Source organism: Drosophila miranda, chromosome 3, assembly GCF_003369915.1.
Source record: "Drosophila miranda strain MSH22 chromosome 3, D.miranda_PacBio2.1, whole genome shotgun sequence".
NCBI lineage: Eukaryota > Metazoa > Arthropoda > Insecta > Diptera > Drosophilidae > Drosophila > Drosophila miranda.
In genome coordinates this window covers 24,341,423-24,367,980 of record NC_046676.1, presented here as the reverse complement: position 1 = coordinate 24,367,980, position 26,558 = coordinate 24,341,423, and the positions used below count along the sequence as shown (strand labels likewise).

At 53.3% G+C, this 26,558-nt stretch overlaps 1 protein-coding gene across 1 annotated transcript; it reads right to left on the bottom strand.

The window, feature by feature from the left end:
* Positions 1 to 774: 774 nt before the first annotated feature.
* Positions 775 to 2,584, bottom strand: LOC108160884 (serine protease inhibitor 42Dd). Its single transcript, XM_017295153.2, has 4 exons — positions 2,251 to 2,584; positions 1,270 to 2,171; positions 1,066 to 1,210; positions 775 to 996 (listed from the first exon to the last, which is right to left on the bottom strand). Exons 1-4 carry the CDS (start codon positions 2,330 to 2,332, stop codon positions 872 to 874), a joined length of 1,254 nt encoding a protein of 417 aa, XP_017150642.1. The 5' UTR covers positions 2,333 to 2,584; the 3' UTR covers positions 775 to 871.
* Positions 2,585 to 26,558: the final 23,974 nt, after the last annotated feature.

Here is a 26,558-nt window from a genome sequence, read left to right as displayed (position 1 = left end):
GGGCGGCAGCTCCGGGACAATCATCGATGAATTGGACGGGCAAACTTTTGCCACCGGACGCGCGCGACTCCAACTCCAACTCCAACTCCAAGTCCAAGCCGGAGTCCAGTTTCGATTCCGATTCCGATTCCGATTCCGGGGCCTTGGTTCGCGTTTTGCTGCTTGTCTCAGCTGCTGTTCCATGGTCCCTGCTTCTGCCCTGCCTCCCATGCCTCCCGCTGGAGTTCACTACAGTTGAGAAATTACTTATTTTTCAATTGTTGGCGGCCCTTTCTGGCCGGAATGGCCCGGCATTTGGCATTGTTGTAGGAGCGCCGCGCCGGGCCATTGCCGTGCAATCTTGATTACTGTCAGTGGCAGCAGTTGTATTTAAAATTGGCTAACAAGTTGGCTGGACTCGGACTCGGACCCGGACCCGGACCCGGCAAAAGAATTCTGACGGTGCTGTTCCTCGTTTGCTGTTGCCTTTTTATGCTCTGCTGTAAGTATCCTGTATCCTAGGAGAGCCAGGGAATGCTCCGCCTGGGAAGAAGGGAAGGAACGGAAGGATCCGGGGGGATTACCCATAGATTACTTGGGATGCTGTCTGCTGTCTTTGCTTTCGGGGGGAACGACAGATCCTAGAAGACAGTTTAGAGGGTATCTCGTGGGCGGAATACTCGACTGAATCGCATCCACTAGATACTTTTCATTTAGTTTTGCAGCTGCCGTTTCTTTGTGGCCCCACTCCCCCTTCCCACCCCCCTTTCCCAGTGATCTCAACCAACCCCCCAATGCCTTGCCTGCTGTGGGGCTCTGTATTCTGTGCGCCTTTCTATACATTTGTTTGGCAATAATCTGATGCTCGATGGGACGCAGGGCGGCCGATAAATCAGGGCTTCAGGAAACGCCCCACGAAGTAGACGGTTCTGTTGTTGCGGATCGCAAAGACGAACGGCCGGTTGGCCGTGAAGAGCTTGCGATCGGGGTTCTGCGCGAAGGCCGCTGCTCGGGCGGCTGCAAAAGAGATCAGAGAGGGCATTAGAGAGGGACAAGGCTCCATGGGGGACTCCAGGCGGGACTTACGCGTGTCTGGATCCGTCTCACAGCCGGACTCGTTCACCTGCAGGTAGAGCTTCTGCCTGGCCTCGGAGATCAGCTGGGGCGACTTCTTGGCGAAGAGGCCACTGAGATCCGCCTGGCCGGGGCTGAAGATCCGGGATATGCCCATCTGCAAGAGGTCAAAGGGTGAAAAGGGGGACTCCTGGTCTAGTAGGGGGCTGGGGTCACCTTCTGCATGGGCACCTTCAGGTCGATGTCGCACTCGATCTTGAACTGGGGCATCACCACGTCCACCTCGTGCATCAGGCCCTTGGTGGCCACCTCGTTCAGGTCGAGCAGCGCCAGCTTCTGCTCGAGCTCGGGCAGTCCGTCCGCCGCGTGGGGCACGACCAGCATCATGCTGATGTCCGACTCCTCGAAGGGCAGGTGCAGGATGGAGGCCTTGAGCTTCTTGGAGTCCGCGAAGCGGAACGCCCCGACCTGCCGCATCATCAGCAGCTCCATGCGCTGGGCGGGGTTGATCCAGAAGTCGCCGGCGCTCGTGCGGTCCACGGAGAAGCGCTTCGCCCACTTGGCCCGGAAGTAGATGGAGTTCACGAGCAGCACGCTCGACTCCGGGCTGAAGGAGGCCGGCGTGAGCAGGTTGCGGACCGTGTAGAAGGTCTGCAGCTCCAGCCACCTGTTCACCTGCCGCGTGGACGCGTCGGCGTCCGAGAAGTTCAGGGCGTCCGCCTGGGCGTTGAAGAACTCCACGGCCTTGAGGTTGAAGTCCGGCCGCAGCGGCAGGTCGCTGCTCACGTACAGCCGCGTGATCAGCCGCAGGGCGGCGCCCCGCTCCGAGCAGGTGCACTCCCTGCTCCAGAACTCCGCGTGCTGCTTGGCGATGTCCTTCTTCCCGGCCGCCCCCAGCATCAGGGTCGAGCGCAGCTCGTCGGCGCTCTTCCCCCCGGCCCCCATGAACACCAGGGTCAGGGCGCTCCGGGCGGCGGCCGGCGAGACCACCATGTTGCCCCTCGGCGAGTCCTCGTTCAGGGCCCGGAACAGGTTGCGGGCGAACACAATCGGACCCGCACTCAGCGAAGGCGCCGTCGTGCCCGCGGCCGCCATCGGGATCAGGCAGAGCAGCAGCACTGGCAGTGGCAGTGGAAAATTTTACAGTCTCGAAACAGATCTCGAAACGGATTTCGAAACGGAAGTAGTTTTTGTTACCTATTTCTCCAGGCATGTTGGGGTCTGGAGCTCTCAGTGGAACCGACTTGGATCGCTGTTCTCCGATCACTGATCGGCGCATGGATGGAACAATGGATGGAACAATGGATGGAACAATGGAGGGCCTCCGATGAGATCATCTATCGCGATTCGCGAGTCGTAGTCAAACCGGTTCCATTACGCCGCCAATTAATCGAATGCCCTGTTGTTGTGGAGCCCCCCCCTTGGGAGCCCTCGCAGAGTCCAAGTCGGAGCTCTGTGCAGCTTGAGGAACCTACAAGCTGACTTATTTCTCGAGTGGTTCCGATCCACTGCCACTGCCACTGCCAAGGCCAAGCTCTGCTCCCGAGGGCTCTTCTCAATCTGCGGCTAAAAGTGATCCAAGCCCTGAGCTCTTTCTGTTTTTGATGACATGGAAAATGCTTTTTGTATGGTTTTTGTGTCTGCCATTATTTTTATGCGCATACACAGAGAGAAAAAACGTACCGAGAGTCGAATTTTCACCCTTCGATTACGGAGACAGTGGAAACATTTCCATTAAATATTTGCCTCTAAAAATTAAATATATTTTCTACAAATTTAATCAAATATATTATATATATTTTCAAGTGTTTTATATTTTTTATTATTTTTTCTCAAGTGTTTTAAATTTGTTTTTATTTTTATTTCTTTTAAAAATTCCATTTAATTAAATGTTGTCTTTTACAGTGCCACTTTTCTCTCAGTGTATGTGTGGACTTTTATTTGTTGCATTGTTTTTTTTTTGTTTAGTTTTGTTTGTATTTCTGGCTTGCATCGCTGCCAATTTTTGTCTCGACTGGCAAATATTTTCGCAGCTCTCGAAATGGCCAAAAAGGGGGTGGTGGTGGATGGTGGTGGGGCATGCCCGGTATTTGCATGCCACGACAGTAAGTCAATAACATCAGTGTATTGGCAGCTGCCTCGGCGGTTCACCAGACGGTTGCCCCTCTCTGCCTCCTTCCTTCCCTCGCAGGGTCTTATGTGGTGCAGGGGGGGGCTCGTCTTTTGTGTTTTCGATGGAGTGGGTGCTTAAATGCTGTCTACACATTCCTCCGGTCCGCCTTCTCTGTTTCTCCCGCGAGCAGAGACTGCAGTCGGGCATCGCTTTGCGCAAATTTCGCGCTTGATTTGCCTGCTTATGCGGCTGAAGCGATTCCCATTTATACGAGTATTTCAATTTCAATTTCGATTCGTTCACCTTTTCACGTCACATGGCTTCCAGTGTCTACGGCTTTGTGTGCGTGCGTGTGCGTGTCGCTTCGTCATTAATTTGCTCAGGCACTCATGACTGGCGCAAATGAACAAATTTCACGAATGATTGAGCCATTTAAGTGCCATTCGCCGACTCGATTCGAGTGCATCTAACCACACCCCAGAGCACCCGCTCCTCCTCCCAGAGCACTCCCCCTTCCTCCCTTTTCGATTGATTTATACATTCTAATATCCTTGATCGCCTTACGAGAACTAGAAACTTTGGCCGTAATGCAATTATAATTGAATTCTTTTGTAGCCGAGGAAAGCGGCTTATATTTCGTATTGCAAAAGTGAAAATTCAATGGGGGATCAACGCAGGCAAATCGCGCACTAATTGCATTCTCATGGAGTACTCGAAGCGCCTCGAGGCATGCAGCACACACTTACAGGGCGGCAGGGGGGGGGGGGGGGGGGGCGGGGGGCGGAGGCGGCTTAGAGCTGGCCCAACAAATGGAAACAATTCAATGCCGAAACGGCAGATGCCACCAAATGAGAGGCACGGGGCCTCGACGGCAGGAGCCCACTCGATTTTCTCCCCCTTGTGCTCCAGGCTCCAGGCTATCATTTTCGATTGTGGAAACTTTCCGCATGCTGTTGCGGTTGCCGCGCATCGAGAACTACTCAGCCAACTAGTTTGCGGTTCACTTGGAGGAGAACCCTTCACAGCTGCCACGCCCACGCCCACAACCACCACACCCACCACACCCACAGTCTTGCCATTGAAGCCACTCTATCCGCAAAAGATACAGCATTTCGCTAAAATATTGAGCAGCGACGGCCGTGGATTCTTGGGCCGTGGATTAACCTCCTCCCAGGCGATATGGTAATGGGCTGGCCAGGTGGACAAATCAATACGGGACTGTCCAGGGCGGTCCGAGAGGTGCCTGCAACTGAAACTGGGTGTCTCGGGTTCTATTTGCTGCCACTTCCGCCCCTCGCCCCCCGTCCCTCTCTCTTGCCAGCTCTGATTGACTTTGTAGCCTTGTCCGTTTGATTTGTGGTACATTTTGCAGTTGAAATCAAACAGCAGACAGCAAACACACAGCAAGAGGCAAGTGGCAAGGCTGCAAGGCTGCAAGGCTGCAAGGCTGTGAGCAGTAAACTGTGAACGACTATCGATTGGATGGGGCTGGGGCTGGGCAAATGTGTTGCAACACGTTGTCACGCATACGCACTGTTGCACCAGCCTCAGACCCATCCCCAGCCCCAGAGCCCATATCGAGCTCCATAATTAATTGTTTTGCCACACTTGTGCTGCAATTGAACTGCAGCACAGCACAGCACAGCACGACACGTACACACACCTATTTATTTATTAATTAAACCATTCCATTGTTCAATCAAACTTCTGGGAAATGCGGGGATGCCTCAGCCGGCTGCCTTATGCCACTGTGGCAGGTACTACGAGTCCTGCACCTCCCTGGGCTGTCGTCGGGGGCATTCATCATTTAATTAGTTGCACAGCTTGTACGGGGAATTGTCTGATTTGCGGTGAATGATTTCACTAGATTAGACGACGCAACAGTTTGGGCTCTTCCGGCGGGCCCTTCGCCCGGAGAGGCCACGCACTTGTCCGATCCGAAACCCAATTGATTTTCCGATTTTCTCCCGGCTCTGTCCTTGCGTCTACCTCCGACTTTTGTTTGTCTGTTTGTCTGTTTCTTCTGTTGATTTTCGGTGTATATTTTTTGTCTCTCGATTTCGGAATTTCAGTTACTTTGTTGCCTCTACAGTTTCCGCCCCGTACTCTTTTTTTTTTTTGCTCCCTTGTTGGGACAGAAATTGTTTGTATTTGTTTAGGCTTATGGCCAAGACGATAAAAACGTCTCGAGCGCCGGCAAATGGCCGGAGAAAACAGGCGGATGACGGCCGACTTTAGAGCCATCGAAGAGGGGATGCTCTTTGCCATAATCCAAGCTGGACTCGAGACCTGGGACCTGCGGAGGAATGCAGTTTCTCGAGGGGCATTGATACAGCGCGATGTTGCTGCCCCTCCCATCAAGGGGAGATCTGCGTGCAACTGTGAAATTAAAACCTTCTCCTGCAGAAATCGAGCTGCCAGCTGCAGTAAGCGGCTGTTAACAGGGCCCCCCCCCGTGCCGGGGCCTCGCTGGCCGGAAGAGTATCCGAAACAACGTGGCGGAAGACAATAAAAATACAATTTCATGTCTATGACAGGGACTTACAGCCGGTAGAAGTAGGTAACCATTGAGATATGGCTTTGTGGACACAGCCACATGGGACAGGAGGCCCCACATACGGCAGGGGGGGGGCACGACAGATACCGAGTTTTGTGCACCAGACACTGGAGAGCCTCTCCAGTCGGTTCTATAGACATTGGCTAAATTTAAACAGCAAAAACACACACACACACACACACAGATAGTGGAGGATGGAGAGGGGGTAGAGAGGGGGTGGAGAGGGGGGGGGGGGGTGAAGTGAAGAGCTACATTTCCTGTGCCTTTCTTCGATTTGATTTTTCATTTCCGCTGCAAATGGTGACAAAGTTGGAAATCTCTCAAAGGTGGAGAGAGAGCTGTTGCCATGGAGATGGAGAGGGGTGGAGTGGGGGCAGAGGGGTAGTGGGGCAGCAGAGAGGAAGCCTGTGCTTGACTATTTTTGTGTGCTGTGTTGATTTCTCGTGAAATATCAATACAATCCAAGGACCCTGGCAAACACAGCCCCTCACATCCTGGTCCCTGGTCCCCGGTCCACTTGAGATTACCAAGCGACAGCGGCGTGTCCTTGGGGCCCGGGGCCCACAGAGAGGGAAATTTAAACAAAGCCAAAACTGAATTTGGCACCTCGGCTGGCGTCTGCGGTGACCGTTCATAAAATTTGGCTTCCACCGACCAAAGACCAGTAACCGCAACCGAACCCGGACACGGACACGGACAGGGGGTGGGCAGGGGGTGGGCAGGGGTTGGGCAGGGGGCATGGTAAAGAGTGGAGAGTGGAGAGGCTCCTACGAAACACACTCTTCTGTCAACAGTGTCAATGGCAATCATTAACACAAATCAATGGGATTAACAATATTTGGGTGCGTTGCCCACACGGAGAAAGAGGCAGGCGGGAAGGGGGGGGGGGGGAAGAGAGTGGGGAGGTGCAGGCTAAGAGGCGGACGAGAACAGCGCCAAATGCCAACAGAGCTGCAACCGCAGACATTGGTCCTGCACCCACACACACACCCACACACACACACACACGGATACCCCCAAAGGACAAATACGAATCCACATGACAGGCGCAGGACTTAATCCGAAAATAGTGCATGGCGAGACGGAGAGAGACAGAGAGAGAGAGAGAAGAATCAGAGGATGGAATGACGAAAAATGGTCGGCACTTAATTTCCTCTATTCTGCCACCTCTCCCCCCCCCATCCCCCAAAAACCTCTTTGGATGATTTAAGATGTCCTTTAAGGACACGGCCATCATCAGCATCTTGGGCCCTGGGAGGGGGGGGGGGGGGAGGGGCTGCGGCCGGACAATATGCGACACTGACAGGCGCCGACAACAAGGGGTGCCACCGATGCGGTGCCACACAGCCGCCGCAACGACAAGGCGACCCAAAGCATGTCTCTCTGTCTCTCTCTCTCCCTCTCTGTCCCCCTCTGTCTCTCTCCCTCCCTCTCTGTCCCTCTCTGCCCCTCTCTGTTCAATAACTATTGGCTGGCGACCACGTCCGGTGCAGCTGTTGCTCAACGTCTTGGCCGACGATTGACTTTAAGGTTCTGCGGATGAGCATTTTGGAATCAAATTAATTTCCACAGAAAGAGCTACATTTCGTTGCCGTCGAAAGGCTTCCAAAGGCTTCCAAAGGCTTCCTTGTGGCTTCCCAAAAATGTCTCAAAATCCGTGCTCATTGAGTGCCTGGATGCTGGGTCTATGCTGCTAATTAGTTTCCTTGCCAGCGGGAAATGGAGAACAGACCGGACGGAAAAAGAGTGCAGGGGGACGGCCACCTGCGCGGACCTGCAGTCGGGCCAAGTTTTTTTTGGCCACAAGGCTGTGACGGGTAGCCCTCACCTTTGTTGGCCACGCACGAATGCCTCACTTAATTTTGTCGCCCCAGAAGGGGGCGCCTCCCTGCTTTCCTGCTTTCCTGCTTTCCTCTGCATAATTCTCTGTCAATGGCAAACATTTGCCAAACTTTTGCACCGAAATTTGTTAACTGTCAAAATTGTGCTGTCGTTGAGTGTGCGAGTGTGTGTGTGCGAGTGTGTGTGTGTACACGCAAATCAGGTGAATGCCACAGATCTCCCGCCTTGCCCCCGCAGGCCCCGCAGTCCCCCCCAAGGCCCCCCTCGTGCGCTCCCAGGTGTCGGCATGCTTTTAACTTCTCAACTGTAAATTGTAAACTGTAAACTGTTTATGTGTGCTTAGAGTGCGGGGGGAGGGTGGGGGGGGCTGGGTTTTTGCTGGCAAAGTTTGTGGCATGCCACAGCGCCGGCCCTGCATGTGTGATCCGTTCGGTGGCCATTAAAATAAGTTTTGATCGTCATGGCGACTGCAATGCCAACATTGGCGCGTAATTAGAAGGCAGCTTCCTCGTTGCCCCCCCCTGTTGCCCCCTGCCGCATGTGCTACCTAATTGATTTGTCCGAATGGCGAGGCACGTGCTGGGAGCAGGACTTCATTAGTGTCCTGCCGGACGTGGGGAGTTTTTGCTTTGTTCCGTTGATTTATTCATTAGAGACTGACTTCTGTCCACTCCAGCGTATCCAGGGCGTATGAGCCCTGCTTGAATTATTTCAAGAATGCTCCACCAGAGCACCACAAAGCCCCTGCACATCGCTGCAGTCTCTTCTTTCAGTCGTGGACACAAGGCGACGGCGACGGCGACGGCGACGCCGGGGGATGCAAATCCGGAAATGTGGTTAACTGTAAATGCTGGACGCGACACCCGGAGAAGGGGGGGGGGGGGGGGCAGTCGAAGCTGCAACTGAACGGAAGTGTCGTTTGGCCTGACGTTAGACAAGCAGACTCCTCCGGCAGCCGTGCCCCAGCCTCCCCACCTGTTCGCCCCCCTCCTGCCGAGAGTGGGCTTGAAGTTTTTGTTGTCAACCGGTTAATGGTCCATTGTGGCCGGGCCTGGGAGGGAGCTGCAAGATTTCGCGCTTTCAGCCAAACCGCCGCCATTTGCGGCCAACACGGCGCATACTTAACGCCCCATCGCGAGTGCCAGTGCCCGTTTTCGTGTTTACTTAATTGTTGCTGATGATCCCGAGCAGACACAGCCCCCGGGGGGCGGTCTCCGATGGCGCCAAACAGCGATTATCCTGCAAATGCTGGAAATCAAAGGAGAAAAATATCGGTGGAAAGCCGCAATCAAGATGGATTCCGAAAACAGTGGCGGAACAGGTCCCTTAATAAATAATTTAGAGGACATTTCTGCCGCTAATTAACCAGAAAAAGGACTGCCAGAAGTGGAGTGTTGGCCCGAAAGGAGGTTACGATAAAGTTGAACTTCGTTTGGGCAACTTTTAAGCGGCTTGCGCCAACTTGTTTGCTGTTTATTTTGCATCGTGGATCGCCGTCGAGGACTGCTCCCCGACAGGAGTCCGAGTCCGAGTCCGAGTCCCGGCCGGAGAGCGTGTCAATGTAAAGTGACTCCATAATTAAGCAAGCAATAAAAACGAGACGAGCAAAAAGCGAAGAAAAACGGTCACAAAAAGTGTGCTGGCAAAAAGTTATGAATCTCATAAAACTTTCGCCATGGGGCGGAAATGATTGCGAGACGGGCTTGGTGGGGCGGGGAGGCCTTGAGAGGGGGCCTTGACAGGGGGAGTGGCTGGGATGTCGCCGCTAATGAGCCTGGCCTGGCCTGCCTGGCCATGCAGATACTTATTTCATTTCTGTTTTTGCTGCAATTTCTGCTGGTTAATAATTTTGATGGCCGCCAATTATGCAGGGGCCATGCAGCAAGGGGCGTGGCAGGAATAACATACGAGCATGTGATGAGAGGAGGCCCCAAAAGCCCCCACGAGCCCCCAAAGAATCTGCACTGCCGAGGCAGAAATCGAGGCTGGCCGAAAGCAAACGAAACTTTCCATCACGTAGCACTTAATTTCCCAAAGAGAATTTGTGGGCAAGCGTGCCGACACGCCCCCCTCCCAGCACCAGCGCCAGCTCCCCGCCCTCCCCTATTTGTGCCGTAAAATTTAAAAATTGATGAGTATTCTCCGAGTCTGTGCGGCAGGGAATCCCCCTCGCTGTTGTTTTTGGCTCGATTTTGGTTTCGGTTTTCTCTGATTTGTGTGGCGCCTGGGACAGGGTGTGAATGGCAGCAGCTGCAGGGGTGAGTGCACTCACACATTCATTCATTCATTCATTCATTCGCTCGCGCGTCAACAATGGCCCTTGGAAGGACTGCTTAATTCCCGAATTCTTTGGCACTGTAGATCGAGTGACTATCGATTATTTTCTATGGAAAAACATTAGCGAAAAACCTTCAAGTCGCTGCCGCATTGTGCATGAATATTTGTTGCATGTTTTGTGGCATTCACTTGACCATTCGGGCTCCATTCAGGGCCTTCCAGGGCTCGAACGGACGGATGTTTTCCACCGAAATGAATATGTTTGAACGAGGCTTGAGTGCGGCCAGCCAGGGCATGGGTGAGTGAGTCGCTGAGTGTTGCAGTTGCAGTTGCAAGCTGCAATTCGGGGCTCACTAACAAGCAGCAAAAGTTTTGGAAGCCAACCCATGCCTCACTGCCTCCCTCAGTCCCTCCTCCATCCACCCTCCACATCCTCCTTTTCCTGTCTCGCTTTTCCGCTAAACTCCAGCGAAAATTGCAACTTTTGTGTCAAGCGCTGAAATTACAGCACAAAGAATGACGCAAAGGCAACAAAGCAGAAGAAGCATCAGCAGCAGTTAACCAGGGGTGGCGCGGAGAGGGGGGCAGGGGGGGAAGGGGGCAGAGAGGGAGATGCTGGAGCTTAGTCCGGCTTTAAGAGCTGTCATCCCGTGCTGCTGTCTGCGTGGCAGCGTTTGAAATTACACCCAAAAGGACAATTAAGCATGAAGTATTTATGTGCCGACGCTTCTGCAGCTGGAGCAGTGGCAGTGGCAGGGGCAGGGGGCAGGGGCAGGGGCAGTGCCTGTGGCAGTGGCAACAAGCAGCGAGCGGCGATGCGTTGTTGTCGTCTGAGCGGCCCGAGAAATAATTTCATTATGCTTGCAACTTAATGCCAACTTACACTTTTACAGCCTGCCCCCTCCGCCCCCTCCTGCCCCCTCCTGCCCCCTCCTGGCAGCATCTTTTTCATTACAGCTCGGGCCGCATGACTTTGCTTTTAGTTTTCACAGCCCTTTTCGGAGCAACAGGAGCAGCAGCGGCGGCGGAGCTGGACAAGACGCTTGCCACTTGCCACTTGCCACTTGCCACGGCAGGGCTCTCTCTCTCTATCTCGCTCTCTCTTCTCTCTTTATTATGCGAGCTCAGCACTAAATTTTATTGTCAGTTCATGTCCTCCTGAATTATGTAGCGCGGCAACAGCAGTGGCAGGGGCAGGGGCGGGGGCGGGGGCAGGGGCAACATTATCATTGTAATGCATTTTGCCTTGCTCTCTGACTGGACTTTTATGCATTCGCGAGCACTCAACAAGGCGGCGCCGCGGCGAGCTGGAAGCCTTATTAAAATCCATCAAATGAAGGGGGTCGGGGGGGCTGGGGGAGGGGCACCAGGCCATGCCTTAATTAACATTTGTCACTCCGGTTACAAAGCAGATTTGCCAGGCACTGATTTCGCACACAGAAGCGCGTAAATTGAATTGTGCATTGACCTGATTCGGAGAGTCAGGAATGGCGAGGGGTGGGGAGGGGGGAGGGGGGACTGGGGCCTGCCCACAAATTCAAGCATATTTAGTAAACAATTTTAATTAAATGCCAAACCGCCGAGCAGAAAACAAAAACTATGCACATTAATTTGCGGCATTTTGCAGGGACTTCCTGGAGGACTTGGCACTCCCCCCCCCCGCCACCTCTTGGCGGCAAGAACTTTTAATTCAATCCGCCCCAAGAAGCAGCAGCAGCCGCCGCCCCCCCCCCCACCACAACTTGGGCCACTCGAAGCGATGGCTGCGGCGGCCTCTTGTACATGCAATTTAATTTGACAAATTTGCTGAAAATAGTTTCAAACCGAACAAAAAACCCAAGTTTTCTCCTCTGTGGCAGACAGTCCAGGGCCCTGCCTCCCCCTGGGAGGGGGGGGGGGGGGGGAGCTCATTAAATTTTCCCTCTTCTTCGGCTCGTTTTTCGTGGGGTCCAGAGGTGGGACGGGGGGGGTCTGCGCCCCCGCCAAAAAGCAATCAAAAGTCAATGGCCAACACTTAAAACGTCGATGCGGGCGCAACATTTTTTGCAGTTGATTTATTTATTACATTGATGGGCAGCCGCCGCCCACCGCCCACCACCCACCCACTCCGGGGGGAGTGCCTGCACTCGGGGCCTGGGCCGAAGGTCTTTAAGGCCACCTCGTGGGGGTGCCTCCTGCGGCAGGGCTCCGCTTGCGTTTGCTGGTCACGATTCGCACGAATTTTTTATATTAGGCTTTCGTTTATGTGAAAATTATGTGCAACATACGAGAGCCCTGCCGCAGGGCGTGGCGGGTAGGGGCAAGTGCAACATTTCAAGTGACAAACCTGGCCGTGTGGCGGAGCGATGGAGACGGAGAGGGAGCCAGCGTCCACGTACTCGAGCTCTCAATAACAGGCAGGATGGGGACGGGGACGGTGACGGAACCGGGGGGGGCACAGGACCAACACGAACGGGTGAGAAATCCAGGCACGTAATTTTAAATGGCTTTTACTGGCGGCAGTCGACTTAAACTTTCGCGCGGGCCCCAACATTAGCCGACGGGGAGTGGCAGTGCCAGTGGCAGCGACAGTCTGTCGGAGGTCCTGGGTCCATGGCGGAAGCGATGTCGATGAGAGTGTTAAATGCAACTGCCACACACACACACAGACACACAGACAGCTGTCGTAACTGCCACATGATGCCCACATGCCACGCCCCCAGAAGGCCCAGAGCAATGCGGCAACGGGAATGGCAATGGCAATGGCCACGGCCACGTCACTAACCGCAATGTTAACGGCCATATTAATGGCTGCCTTTTTTGTAGCTCCAGCGAGGGGGGCCGGGACGGGGTTTCCAGCTGCTTGACTTTGATTGCATGCCCCATCAGAGCTGCCGCGTGATTTCCTCTTCCTGGCTAAGCTCCGGCCATAATTAAATGTTTTGGAGCGGCCCACCCGGCGTATGAGTGATGTGAAAGGAGTGGCAAGCGATAGGCGGAGTGGAAGAAGGAGCTCTGGTGGAAAATAGTCGCCTGTTTAAGGAGAACTAAGCTCGACTCTTGGCCCAAAATATCTCAGGGCCTCCACTACCCCCCCGGACCCTCCCGACCCCCACACATGCCCGTAATCAAGCATTCAAATGCCAGGGTGCCAGGGTGCCGGGTGCCAGGGTGCCAGGCTGCTGGCCACAATTCAACATTCAACATTCAATTCACCTTGAGCGAACTTTTGGCCCGCCGCGCCGTCGAGTGCATCATTTGTTATGGCCCAGACGTGGCCAGACAAGACAATGCCACTGCCACTGCCTGCCAGCAGCATCGGTGATCAGCGGCAAGCACCTAACCAGGGCTACGTGACGCGTCACCAGTGGCACGACGCCACAGTGCCACAGGCAGGGCTCCACGGCTGCATGCAAAGTGGTTGCCTATGAATTATGAATCGAAATCGGCATCGCATTCGGAATCGGAATCGGAATCTGCATCCGAGAAGGAGTTGCATTTGTCTGGGCGAACCGATGGCCGCAGCTGCCATCCAAGGAGGCGAAGGGGGGCGGGGGGGGCACGATAGAGTGGAGGCAGTGGCAGAGGCAGAGGCCAGCGCACTATAATTTGTGGCAATGATAGCTTCGGGCGTGTTTTATTCCCGGCAGCCGGCTTTTTGGGTTCGTTGTTCCTTGGCTCGTCTGTGCAACATATGCTCATCAAAAAGAAGTTAATTTCTGTGTTCGCTCTGCCCCCGAGTGTGCCCCACTGTGTGTGTGCCCCACTGTGTGTGTGTCCTGTGTGCGCTTGTGTTTGTCTTGTGTCGACTGACATTAAGCTGCTTGTTTGCACAACATCTCAAAGGACAACGGCAACGGCAAGCCAACAATCAGCCAGGATTCCAGCCAGCCAGCCAAGTCTTGTCCGTGCTGCCTCTCTTTCTATAGAGTGTGTGTGTGTGTGGGTGGGTGGGGGTAATCCCAGTGCAACTTGAGCCAAAGATGGGATGGAAGACGGAAAACAGAAGACAGAAGCTGCCGTTGGAGTTTGTCTCCTTCGCTCCTTCTCCTCCACTTCTGGCAATATCCTTTTTTTTTTGTTGCTTGCTGTTTGCTGTTGTTTCTGTCTTTGTTTCGTTCTGTGCGACGTTGCGACGTTGCGACGTTGCGACGTTGGTTGCATTGCTTTCATTATATGTTGCATGTATCCTTGAGGGAAGTTAATTAAATTTACTGACCATGCTATTAAGCAAACAGAGCTGCTGTTTGCAGACATGCCCCATGCCTGCCCCTTGCCTGCCCCTTCCTTGGACACATCCCTGTGTGCAACAGGGATAATACTCAATTAAGCATAAAGCATTTTGGTTCGCATGTGTTTAAGTGTCACGAGCAAATACGCTGCCACGCTGCCTCTCCGCCTCTCCGCCTCCATATACAGACCCGTGGCAGGCGTCTCATCTGCGGCCAGTCTCGCCGTGCCACTGGCCGGGGTTAATCGAATAAGCAACAGCCACCGGAGCCCTGGACGCAAGTCGAAACGGATTTAATTACGTGGCCGGCGATTTTCCGTTGAATCGAATTTACTGCATCGACGGCAGTGCATAAAAATGCAATTAGCATTATGACAACAGTCCGAGGACGAGTGGCAGGACGAGTGCCAGGACGAGCCTCGGGATAGGCCAGAGCCGGAATCGGAACCAGGTCAAGAGACTGACTGATTCGCGGCGCCCACTTAACGCCCGAGCACAGATACACTTACGATACTCCGGTGATTTGTTTGCCAGCCAGGAGGCCTCTTCTGGGTGCTCTCTGCCGAGTGCCAGCAGAGAAGGAGGAGCAGCGGTGGTGCTACGATGGTTACGGCTAACCATCCAAGGGCGGGCAGATGCCCTGCTTTGATGCCCCACGACTGTAGGCATTATGAAAAGGTCTAGTCAAAGACCTCTCTTGGAGAGGGAAGAGCCCTCTAGTGCTCCCCTCCCCCTCCCTGTCGTTGCCTGGGGATCGTTCCGATTCAATCCGTTCGGTGGCCGCTCGTTGCGCCTGGCTGGAATCCAGTTAAATGCAATCAGCTGCCAGCCACCCGCTGCTGCCAGGGGAAACTTCTCACATTCTGATTTTTTCTTAGCACTTTAAACTTTCGGGCCAAGAGCGTGCACAGTGCCGGTACTCGCACTCGCACTCGCACTCGTACTCCGTATTTATTTGTGTTTTGTGTGTTTTATCTATGCTTCGTTACACACCAGCACACACACACGCACACAGGCAGCCCTTTTCCTTTTGGATGTTTACGGAATTGCAGTGTTTTAGCCAAGGGGGGTCGGGAGGGGGGGGGGGGGGGCAGGAGGGGGAGTGGGGTCTTTCGCTCAGCGAAAACGAAGAAAACTCCGGCTCTGCTTACGAGCAGAATTGGCCATTTGTGCAATTGCTCTGCCTGAGTGAACTTGCCTATTTTGGCATGACGGGAGGACGGCGGGACGGCAGGACGACGGGACGGCAGGACGGCAGGACGAGGCCAGCGAGGACACAAAGGGTATCCCCCCAAGACCATTACAGCTCCACACTTGTGCTGTGCTGTGCTGTGCTGTGCGCTTCCACGCTATCATCTCGCCCACCAGGACTCTCCCCCCCCTCCCCCCGCTCTTTGGCGAAAAGTTAACTCCGGAAGGGGGCGGGGGGGATACCGAATGGGAATGGGAATGCCAACTGACGCTGACTGCTGTTTATTTAAATGTATTCGCAGACACACACACACACACGCAGATCCCCACCTGCCACACCTGCCACACCTGCCACACCCCCTAGGCAGCTGCTGCCCCTGCCCCTGCCCCTGCCCCGCCCTGCCCCTCCTGCTACCATGAATTATTTAGTTTGCATTGCGCTCGAGTGAAAGTTACTTGAAAATTTAATTTCAAGCTTCCTTTTTTTCTTGCCCCTCTCTATTCTGCACTCGAAAACGACCAAATGCAGTTTTTTCGGTAAATAAATACAAGTCGGGCACAGGTCAAATGGGATCAAAAGTCAGAGAGCGACAGAGAATGCAGCTCTCTCTCGCTCTGGCAAATCTATTTAGCAAAATCAATGGACAAGCCGTGAGGACAGGCCATGTCTCCGTCGACAAGTTCTTCTTTTAAGAACAGGAAGCACACACACACACCACACAAAGGACGGGGAAGGATAATTTGGAAGCAGAGGCAGCGGCAGAACTTGAATTCAGGAGCAGGTAATCCAATTGCCAGGGGCCTGTAGGGGGGAGTGTTCCTGTAGGCCCCAAATCAGGCGGCGACTTAACCAAATTGCCCCCAGAATCGGAGTCGGAAAGAGAGAAGCTTCAGAGTTTTTGTGTGCCGAAATCCCTCCCCGATTGAGCCGGGCATCAGTAATGGCCAGGACAAGGAATTACGCCAGACTGATAATTGGTCGAGGGGCAGCCGGGGAGGGGGGGCAGCAGCATCTACTAAGCCAAATGAGACCAAAAACTGAGCCAAAGAAAGGGCCACAGTGCTTCTCGATTGTCTAGCTACATGTGGGGTCGGGAGTGGGGCTGGATTGGGGCTGGGTTTGGGGCTGTGGATTGAATGCCTGTCTCCGTGCCACTTGCCACCGAGGAATGCCTGCTTTTGTGTATTAAAATTCAATTTTCAAGCGACGTATGAAAGCCTCTGGCCCACCGGCTGTGGACCGACTCAGGGATACCCTGCATCCGCTGGGACTCCTCCGCTCTTCAATTGGAAAACGCTGCGTGGACGAGTGCCCCGACAGGCACAGACATAGGCACTGCCCCGGGCTGTGGCAAGGCGGAAAAATATGCCGGCAGCCGCCTGTCATCGCCGGAGTCTGGTCAAAATCAATTTCGCGATGCGAATATGTGCGGCTGGCAAATGTTGACGCAGCGGCGGCCAGGGCCAGGGCCGGCGCATATTGCTCATACGCCACGTGGCCGACGGAGGACCGTGCGGCTGTGCTGCGGACGGAATTAAAGCAGGGAGCTGCACTAAGCATAATGAGTTCTAGTCGGAGTGACGAGGCCTGCGGCCTTTGGGGCACATCAAAGGCATAGTTAAGCAGTTTTTGCCGAGCAGAATACACCGATGCGATCCCCTTATGCATGCCACTAATTTGTGTGTGCAGCCTGTGGCCAAATGTTGTGTCTCGAGGTGTGCCCCCTGCCCCCTGCCCCCTGCTCCCTGCCCCCTGCTGCAACCTCACGACTTTTGACATCAAAGCCATTGCTTGTTGGAGATTCTAAATAATGCCGCCTCGAAAATTGGTTTCGCATTACTCAACACTAACGCCGGGTAGTCGATGCCGATGTCGACACAGGTCCCAGGCCCCCCACCACCCACCTCCTTGGGGGGCGCATACTTTCCGCAAGGTCTTCAAAGCGAATTTCACCGAAGATGTGCAAATATGTGTGTGTGTGTGTGTGTGTGTGTTAAATTATTAAAAATGTTTTTGGCAGCACATCCTGTCAGCAAGCAGTGCTATTTCTCATGCAGGATGACAGCCCAGACGGGGTCGGAAGCCCTCCTGGAAGCTCCGTTCAAGCTGAATCTGTGCCCTGCCCCCCCCCCCCCCCGCCCTGCCCCTTGCTGTCGTTACATGGCACAAAATATTTTCGAATAAATTTTTCAAATCGTTTGCCAGCAGCACACCCCCCTCTCCTTCCCCCCCGCACGTACTGCCACCGGGGAAACTTCTTCGTGTCCATTGGCATGGCAGGTGAAGGTCAAGAGCTGCATTCTGCCGCACAGTAGAAGAGAGGGGGGCCGCAGGGAGGCCACAGGAGGCCATCTGTCCCAGCCGCAGCCCTGAAGAGCTGCATATTTTTATGCCGCTTTAACGCAAAGCGAACACTTGGCGGGCCATTTGGCTAATTCACCAGCCAGCAGCCACCAGAAACACCGCTCTGCACCGCCTTTTGGGCAGCTGCTGCCTTTGGGGCCTAGAGATGGCCTCACGCCCCCTTTGAAAGCCGCTCTCAGGACAGTTTTCGGGGCTAAGGAGCCGATCATCTGCTCTGATGGAACTCAGTCACTGGCCAGTTGGGTTCCGTTGGGGACATTTCCATTGGGTAATCGAGTGAGTGCAGAGTTCGTTTTGTCACGCTGCCATCCCTAATTGGGGGGCTGTTGGGGGGTGGCCCAAGACTTGGCTTGAGGCGGGGGCCCGTTCTGGCGGCTGTTGCAACTTTAGTAACAAGTTGACCTTAAAGTTTCTCAGGCAAAAGCTTGAGAGTCGAGTCCCCCGCTGCGGGCAAAGTTTTAGCAGCGCATAAAATTTACGTGGCAATTGCAGTGCACTCGAGGCGCACCTGGAGCACCTGGAGCACCCGGAGGAAGCGGTGGAAGCGGTGGAAGCGGAGGAAGCGGAGACCGGGAGGGGCAGGGGCGCCTGGCGACGGGAGTTGGACGTGTGTTTTATTTTTGGCTGCACTTTTCAATTAGAGACTCCCACTTAAAGGCTCGTGTGTCGTCGTCGTCGTCGTCGTCGTCCTGGTTGTTTGGCAACCGCAGGAACAATGTAACTGCCACGGAGAGGGGGAGGAGGAGGACAAAGAGGAGACTTGGCAAGGCATCAAATTGTTAATTGTGTGTAACAAAGTTATGAGCTCTCCTCGAGCTACAGCCAGAGCTACAGCTCCAAAGCCAGCTCCTGCCTGGTCCAGTGCGGTTGAGCCTGCCAATGGGCGGTGGGAGTGGTGGGAGTGGCGGGGCCTTGTCGAGCCTCTGCCAAGAAATTTTAAACCAGTTCAAACAAGGTTCAAAACAAGCAATAAACAAAAATAAAAAGCGCAAACAAAGGCACACAAAACGAGGCAGAGAGCGGAGCGAGTGAAAGACGAAAGACGAAAGCCGAAAGAAGAGACATAAACAAGCGGCCAGCAGCAGTCGAGGCTGAAAGAACAAAGGAACGACAGTGGTGGGGGAAGGGGGGAAGGGGGCAGCTAGGTGTGTACTTAAATGGCAAAAGAAATGCGAGAGCGGAAACACATAAAGCACGCCCAGGAGAAGGGCGGGCAGACAAACTTCCGCTAAAGGAAATTTTATGCAGGGCACGGCTAAAGGATGCGCAGCGCTTAAATAATACATGGATGCCATGTTGATCCTGCTCGGTTAAGGTGCGGTCGGTAAATGTCTTATAAGGAAGTCTCCCTGCCACATGAGAACAATAAAGTTAAGGGAACCGAACACCCTGTGGCAGACTGACCGTCTCGTCTCGTCTGGCTGGGCTCCCCGCTCCCCGCTCCCCGCTCCCGTCTCCCGGCTTAATTGTGGGGCCACTGGCTGGAGGTGCCTCCCGCCCCGTCTGGCTTATGAAATACGATGCTGCAACTTCGTTAAGCACTACTTTAGTATGTGCCCTTCTTCGCCAACGATTGTGTCGCCGTTAGCCGTGCTTTTCGCGGAATTCGGGCCCCGATTTGGGCCCGCATTCATTACGCGCCCATTCATTACGCGTTTCAAAATGATTTGTGTTCAAGCTTCAACCTGTGAATCGCTCCAAATTGAAATCACATACGCAGCGGCCACTGGGAGTCGGCTAAATTGATGACCCTGACCGTGGGGTCCTCCCTCGTTCTGCCTCCTCCTCCACCCTCTCCTGGCCGCTGACGTGATTCGTGGGCTCGAAATCGAATGGGAATTTTGTGATTACTGGTGCATGAGGGGCCATTCATGCGCCGTGTCTGGGTCAATTAGTCAGTCCGCCTGGGCAGCCGGGCTTTTGGGCACCTGGGGGTGGGGGTGGTGGCGGTGGCAGGCGAAATTAGCATTCGGCTGCTTTTCGGGTGCGTGCATAGATCATTGGGTGTGCAACCACAGTCCGCACATAATTCCCCTCCCCCCACCCCCCTCCCCCGGAGGACGCTTTACGATTTCGCACACTTGGCACGTCGACGTCAAGGCCATTGAGTGCTGGCCTCGTCCTGGGCCTCGTCTCGACCGGCCTCAAATGTCAAAGGCAGAGTCAGTCGATACTCTCGCACCTGGAGCGGGGGGCCTGAGAAGAGGGGCAGGGAGGGAGGACCACGAGGGGTCATGGGGATGGCGCAAATTAAAAGACAATTTATGCCAATGCCATCGCAATTTAGATGTTTGTAATTAATTACGCACACGCCTCCTGAAATATGCATGAAAAATGATGCCCCACACCCATGGGGGGGGCGGGGCGGTGGCTGGGTGTGGAGCCCGATGCGTGAGTACGTCCACTTTGGCGCCAAATTAATGTCCAGCGAGGTCCATGGAGTCTTGACCTCCATCGCGATGACAGGTGAGCGACAACCCCCCTTCGCTGTGCCCCGTTTTTTGGGGGCATACCCCTGCTCGTGTGGCAGGTCCGGGCAGAGCCTTCTTTCTGCTAATTATCCTGCCACTTAGTCCCTTATCCGCTCCATCATATGGGGGCCACCTGAGTGTTATTTAAATGAGGGCTAATTGTGGGCGGTTGCCGAAAAAGTGTTTTAATTAACGTGCCACTAAGCGATGCGATGCGATGCGGTGCGGTGGCAGGACCATGTGCAATCAGGGCCAAAGAACGAGAAGGCCCCGTCATCAACGCATTGACAAAATGGCGGCTATTTCGAAGGTGGGGAAGAGGCAGGAAGCAGAAACAAGGAAGGGGCGGAGGCGGAGGCACTGCCACTGCCACAAGGCAAACAACAATGGCCAAAGCCAATGATGTCAACGGCATTTAACAACGGTAACGCCAGCAGCCGCACAAACAGCCAGCGGGGAGTGTAGCAGGTGCCAGGTGGCCAGGGGCGGGGGGGCAAGGGGGCAAGGAGGCAGGTGGGAATGGGGCCTGTTGTGCATTAACATTTAAATTACCGTTAAGTTGGGCACACGTTTGGCTGCATTGCCACTCCACTCGCTCTCCCGCACGCACCTCCACCCCCACCCATCGTCTGGCCACCCCTTTTGGCCCTGTCGTTCTTTTCCCTGATTTCCCATTCCGTTTGCTCTCGAGAGCTCCTCCTGTGTCTGTGCCTTTTTCCTTCTGGCGACTTTTCCTGTTTATATTTATGCCGCTTTTAGTGCAAATGAGTGCACGCCTCAGTTCGGTCAGACATTGTTGTCGCAGTGCCTGTCCCAGGACCTGTCCCAGGACCTGTCCCAGGCCCTGTCCCACGGCCTGTTCCTGTTGTCGCTGCCGATTGCCTGTTGTTGATTTTGAATCTGTGCTCTGACAGAGCACTGGTGGAAGTCGAGGAGCCTGCACAGTGGCTTGAGTGCAGGCGAAAACTGGGGGAAACTCCGGGGAGACGCCCGTCCGGGACTCGGGCCACTGTTGACCTGCGAGGGGGCGCCTCCGCTTAGGCACTTTAGCAAATTGGCTGCCCATTGAATGCATTATCAATTACGCCTCGCCAAACAGGCATTTGGTCGGAGAATTATGAGTGCGGTGGCTGGGGGGGGAGGGCGGGGATGCTGCACTGAAGCCTACTGGTGCGGAGGGGGGGGTGAAACAAATGAAACTTTAATGGGCCCGTCGCCGTGACATAAGCGATGTCGAATTAAGGCCACCCCCCCAAAACGCCCACTACGTAAACCCCATATCACTATCCCCCCCCCTGGACTCTGGACTCTGGGGAACCCTTCTTTAACAGACCTACGCAGAGGCCACGGGAGTCGTAAAAAAGTTTCATGTTATTTTTATGATGATGATTATGGTTGTCGTGTGTGTGTGTGTGTAAGCTCCACACACACACACACACACACACACACACACACACACACACAGTGACAGTGCTGTAACGGAATCTGTTCTCTCGTTCTCCGCCTGGTTTATGGCGCCCTCGCGTGCCACTGAAGCCGGCGGCAACTTTTATTCAAGAATTTCGCTCTTTTCGGCTTAAGCCGAAGGACTCTTCTCAATCCAACCTGCCGCTCCCCCCCTCCCCCTCCCCTTTTGCTCTGTCGCTTGCCCGCAATGCAAGTGTCAAATTATTGGCTGCCAGCGAAATCCAACCAAATTCGATACACTTCAAGTGCACTTGCCGCCAGTTGCCCGAAAAAGAAGTGTAAATAAGAAGATGCTCAGCGCAGACAGAGGGGAGGGAGAGGGAGAGGCAGGGGGAGGGAGATGCATACACCTGCGGTCGTTGTCGTTCTCCAGTGACAGGCACGCCGGGACCCCGCCGCCACCCGGCAATTCCGGATTCGGAATCAGACAAGTCTGGTGAAAACGACACCGACACTGCACCTTCCACGGCTGCACCTGCCAAGGCAGAGCATTTAGACGTGCCACATTTGCATGACATCGCACCGTACCCCTTCCCCCTTCCCCCTTGTTGGGCAAACTTTGCAATCTGATTTTGGCATTTTCCCTGCGCCTCTGGATTAGCACCCTGTAAGCTCTTTATTCCATCCAGGAGCGGAGCGGAGCGGGGCGGAGCGGAGCCAGGCAATTGGCAGATGGCAGCCTCGGCGCAGTTTCCAAAGAGGATTTATCGCTTCCAGTTAGCGGGATTAAAGCGGGCGAAAGTCGGTCAAAAAAGTGCTCACTTTTGTTGGGTCTGTCGGAGGCGCCCCCCACTAGCATTAGTGGCAGAATCCTGGCATACTTTGGGGCTGTGCCCGTGACAGCTTCGGTAATTATTTGTGGCAGGCCACAGCCTCGCCAGGACACCGATTGCCCAATCGTTTCGTTGAGTCGCTGTCGGCGTGGCACTTATTGTAATTGTTTTTTACTGCATTTTACACTTATTTTTCAGACATCTCTGCTGGATTCGGTTTCACAGCCACTCGTATCGTTAAATCAAAACGAATCTCCACTCCGCTCCACTCCCAGCCACAGCCAGCACAGTCCGCCTGCCACATGGTGCTGCCTCCGCTCCTCCGTGAGTGCGTCGGATGGCTAACAACGCCCTCGGCTCGGAGTGGTTTGGGTTGTCTTGTTAGCTCCGTATCGGGGCAGTGCATCTTTGTAGTTCCATCCCCACAGCCCCCCACAGCCCCCCACTGCCCCACACTGCCACCCATTCCATGCTCTGTGCCACTCGTTCTCTCTCTCTCTGTGTGTGTGTCTGTGCCATTCTCTGGGCTTGTCTGCAGCTGATGTCATTGTCATTGGCAGTCGCTGGATGTGTGTTATCTTTGCAACCCCACTTCCATGCCATGCCTCCCCTCCCCCTCCCCCGTGGCAGTGGCAGCACTTTATTATTATCCATTTTCGGTCAGAGTCGTGACTAAAGCGCTCCATAATCGTTATGCTGCAAATATTATGGCAAATGACAGTCTTTGCTTGTAATCATAATTTTCATGTTGCTACATTAGGACCAGCCCCCCCACCAGCCCCCACCAGCCCCCACCAGCCCCCACCAGCCCCCACCAGCCCCCACCAGCCCCCACCAGCCCCCACCAGCCCCCACCAGCCCCCCAGCACACAGTGGCTGTCCCCCGTCTAACCAGCAGCCAGCAACGCCCTCATTTGCGTACGAGAGCAGAACATGTTTCCGCCGCACCCACTCGATGGAGCCCCCACCCCCCTTCCCCCCCACTAGCGATCCCCAGCAGCACGGGTTTTTTCCCCCGGAATGTACGTTTTCCGCTGCTTTTCTCCTCGCGTGAGTCGTGTCGTGAGAGTCGTGTCTAATAATATTGATTTGGTGGCAATTTTGTGGCTGGGCTGCAACTAAGGGTGTGGTGGGGGGGGGGGGCCTTGGGGCTTTCGACTTGAAGGATGCACACGGACACGGACACCAGCAAAGGCAAACACAGGCATCACGTGTGTGCGGGCCGAATGTCTGCCTGTAATTTATACAGAAAGGGACTGCAGCGAGAGCTTTGTTTCCCAATGAACTGGCAGAGGAGCTGCCAGGTGAGCCCCTGCCTCCAGATGCCCCCGCAAACAGCAAAAGGGAGCCACAGCAGGTGGACAGCAAACAGGCAGCGCCTGGCGCCCACGACGGGCCACGTCTCCGAGAGCCGAGGCAGCGGCAAAATAAGTTAACATGCCGGGCCGGTGTTGAGCCACTTTGACAGGCTACAAATGTTGTGCAGCTCAGAGCAGGAGGAGGGGCCTCAGCCGCCTCAGCAGCATGCAACACACAACATACAACATGCATGTCTGCCGCAAGGAGAGAGAGACAGAGAGAGCGAGAGAGAGTGGCGGCCGCAAGGGTGCGGATGGAAACTTTTTAAAAGTCATATTCCCTGCGCGCCGCCGCTCGCAAAGTGGTTTGAACTTTGGAAACAGTTTTGATAAAGATGCACCGAGCACCGAGCACCGAGCAGAAGGAGCTTCTGCAGCCAGATGTTCCCAGAGATTTCTCCCAGTGCATTGCTCTCGGCCCGGCCCAGCCCAGCCCAGCCCGGCCCGGCCCGGCCCGGCCCGGGACATGTGTGTGCTGTTGCTGGTGCTGCTGCTGGTCATGTACGTAATTAGAAGTTTCGCTGCAGCCCAACAGAATCAAGAAAATGAAAAGTTTTCCAACCTTCGTTTCAGTTTGCCCTCCTGCCCTCCCGCCCGCCGCGCCCTGCCAGCCCCTGTCTAGGGCCCTCCATCTTCTGGCTTTTAGTTCGGAGATGCATGAAAGTACAAGAGTTACGGGCCAGAGTCTGCGGGCCAGAATTAAAAGAAATGGCAAAGAAAGGAAAGGAAAAAGGGAAAACTTGCTTGCACTTTTCCCGATGTCCATCCTCCGGGCTCCAGACCGGCACGTACATGTATGTGGGGTCCGGTTTCATTAGCAGGCAGCCCGAGAGGAAATGCAAAGCGATTTCCCAGCCACAACTTTTCAGAATTAAGTTTTGTGAACCGAAAAGAGGATCCAAGTCTTGCGGCGGAGAGTCTGGAAATTGACTGACAGCCAATTAACTTATTGCAAATTATGATTTACGGCGCACATTTGCACGGCCCGCGGCTATGGCCGTGCCTCCAGGGCGCACCTTTACAGCTCTGGTGGCGGAGTACTGAAAAGTGTAATTAAAAATTAGCCCACAGGCAGGGTCCTGCCCAGTCCCCAGGGCGGAGTGTTTGCCTGCCATTAAGAGGCAGGGGGGATTTTATATATTATATATATTTTATATTTTTCTATATTTCGGTTTTTTTGTGGTTTTTGGTTTTTCGTTTTGTTCACAGAAATTCTCATCAAAATATCAAGTTACGTACAATAATAGTATTCATACGTTGAAAAATGCCTTCGGTTTATACTTATACAATACAAGAATAAAAATAACGTTTTTCTAATTATGCTGATGGTTCTCCTGCCTCGCCTCCTCTACTCCTCGACTCCTCGCCTCTCCTGCCCCTCTTCGCCTCTCTTCATTCACTCCTCAGATGCTTCGCTCTGCTGTTGTTCTTGTTTGTATAATAAACTAATTCTAAATACAAGAAATTTCCATTTAATTTTCAATTTTCTCTCTTGTCTTCGTCTTCTTTTTCGTCTTACTTTTAGTGGTTTTTTTCTTCTTTAATTTTCTAGATATTTGTTATTTATTTCGTTTGCCTTAATAAACTGGTATCCGTATGGAGATGCAATGCACAAAAAGCCGCAACAAACAAGCCGTAATAATAATCATAATAATTCATAATGATCAATCCTTTTTTTGGTGAGTGTTTTATTTAATGAATAGAATATGCAATTACACCTTAGGGGGGATCGCAGGGAGGGGGCTGAACGTATGCTAATTGAATTCAATTCTATCAATAATTCCCGCAGTTAATCAACTAATTTGTTGTGCAAACATTTCGCGCTTCAAAAGTTTGCCCCAAACAAATTATCGGGGGACTCCGATGCAGTGCATTTCATTATCATTCCATTCCATTATCGTTATATTTTTTATGAATTAATGAGCGAAGCGCTAAAAACAAATTCAAACAACTGTTCGGGGGGTGTGGGGGCTGTTTGGGGGCTGTGCATCGAATGCACACACACACACACACACACACACACACACACACACACGCACACACATTGATAATAAATAATGAAACACTGACAATTAGATTTTCTGCTATTTGCTATTAGCTAAGGACTTCTCTGGCCTCATGCACAAGCATTAAATGTAGTTTTTGTTTCTTTTTGTTTTTTGATTTACTTATGCTTAAATGTATTTTCTGTTTATGTGGATTTTTTTTCCTGTGCCGAAACTGGTGAATTTTTCTTGTTATACATTTATTTTGATATCAATTACGCTTAAGACTACAATTTAATTATGAATTTCGAGTCGTTTCGCATCGTTCGCAGAACTCAGGATCGGGCTAAACTAAGTTATCGCGTAAAAGTTCTATATAAATCACCGTTTGCTGCCTGCCAAGCCGAGAAAAGTGCCCGCCCTGAGGGCCCTTCCCGCTCCGCTCTCTAGTAACCATTCGTGCGTCTGTAGCTCCAAAAAAAAAAAAAAAAAAACACGGTAATTTATAATGCTGTACCTTAACTCGTAGATGCTTTGCATAATACTACTCCTCCTTCTCCTCCCACGACTGAATGCATTCAAAGTTAATTCACACACACTCACACACGCACAACTGTCACGTGAATAGGTTTGCCATACACTTATATTTCCTAAAATATATATACGTATACACTATATATATATATATATATAGATATAATTTCTGTAATGTAGTTTACTTTTCGAGTTGATTTAACATTAAACTAATTCATTTCACTAAACTATACACAAAATGTTTACGAGTTATGTCCTTATTTGCCTACATAAAACGTGTCCCTCCCACCTACCACCTACCACCTACCACCCACACGTATGTATATATGTATATAGTGTGTATATGCTTTAGCCTGGGTTGT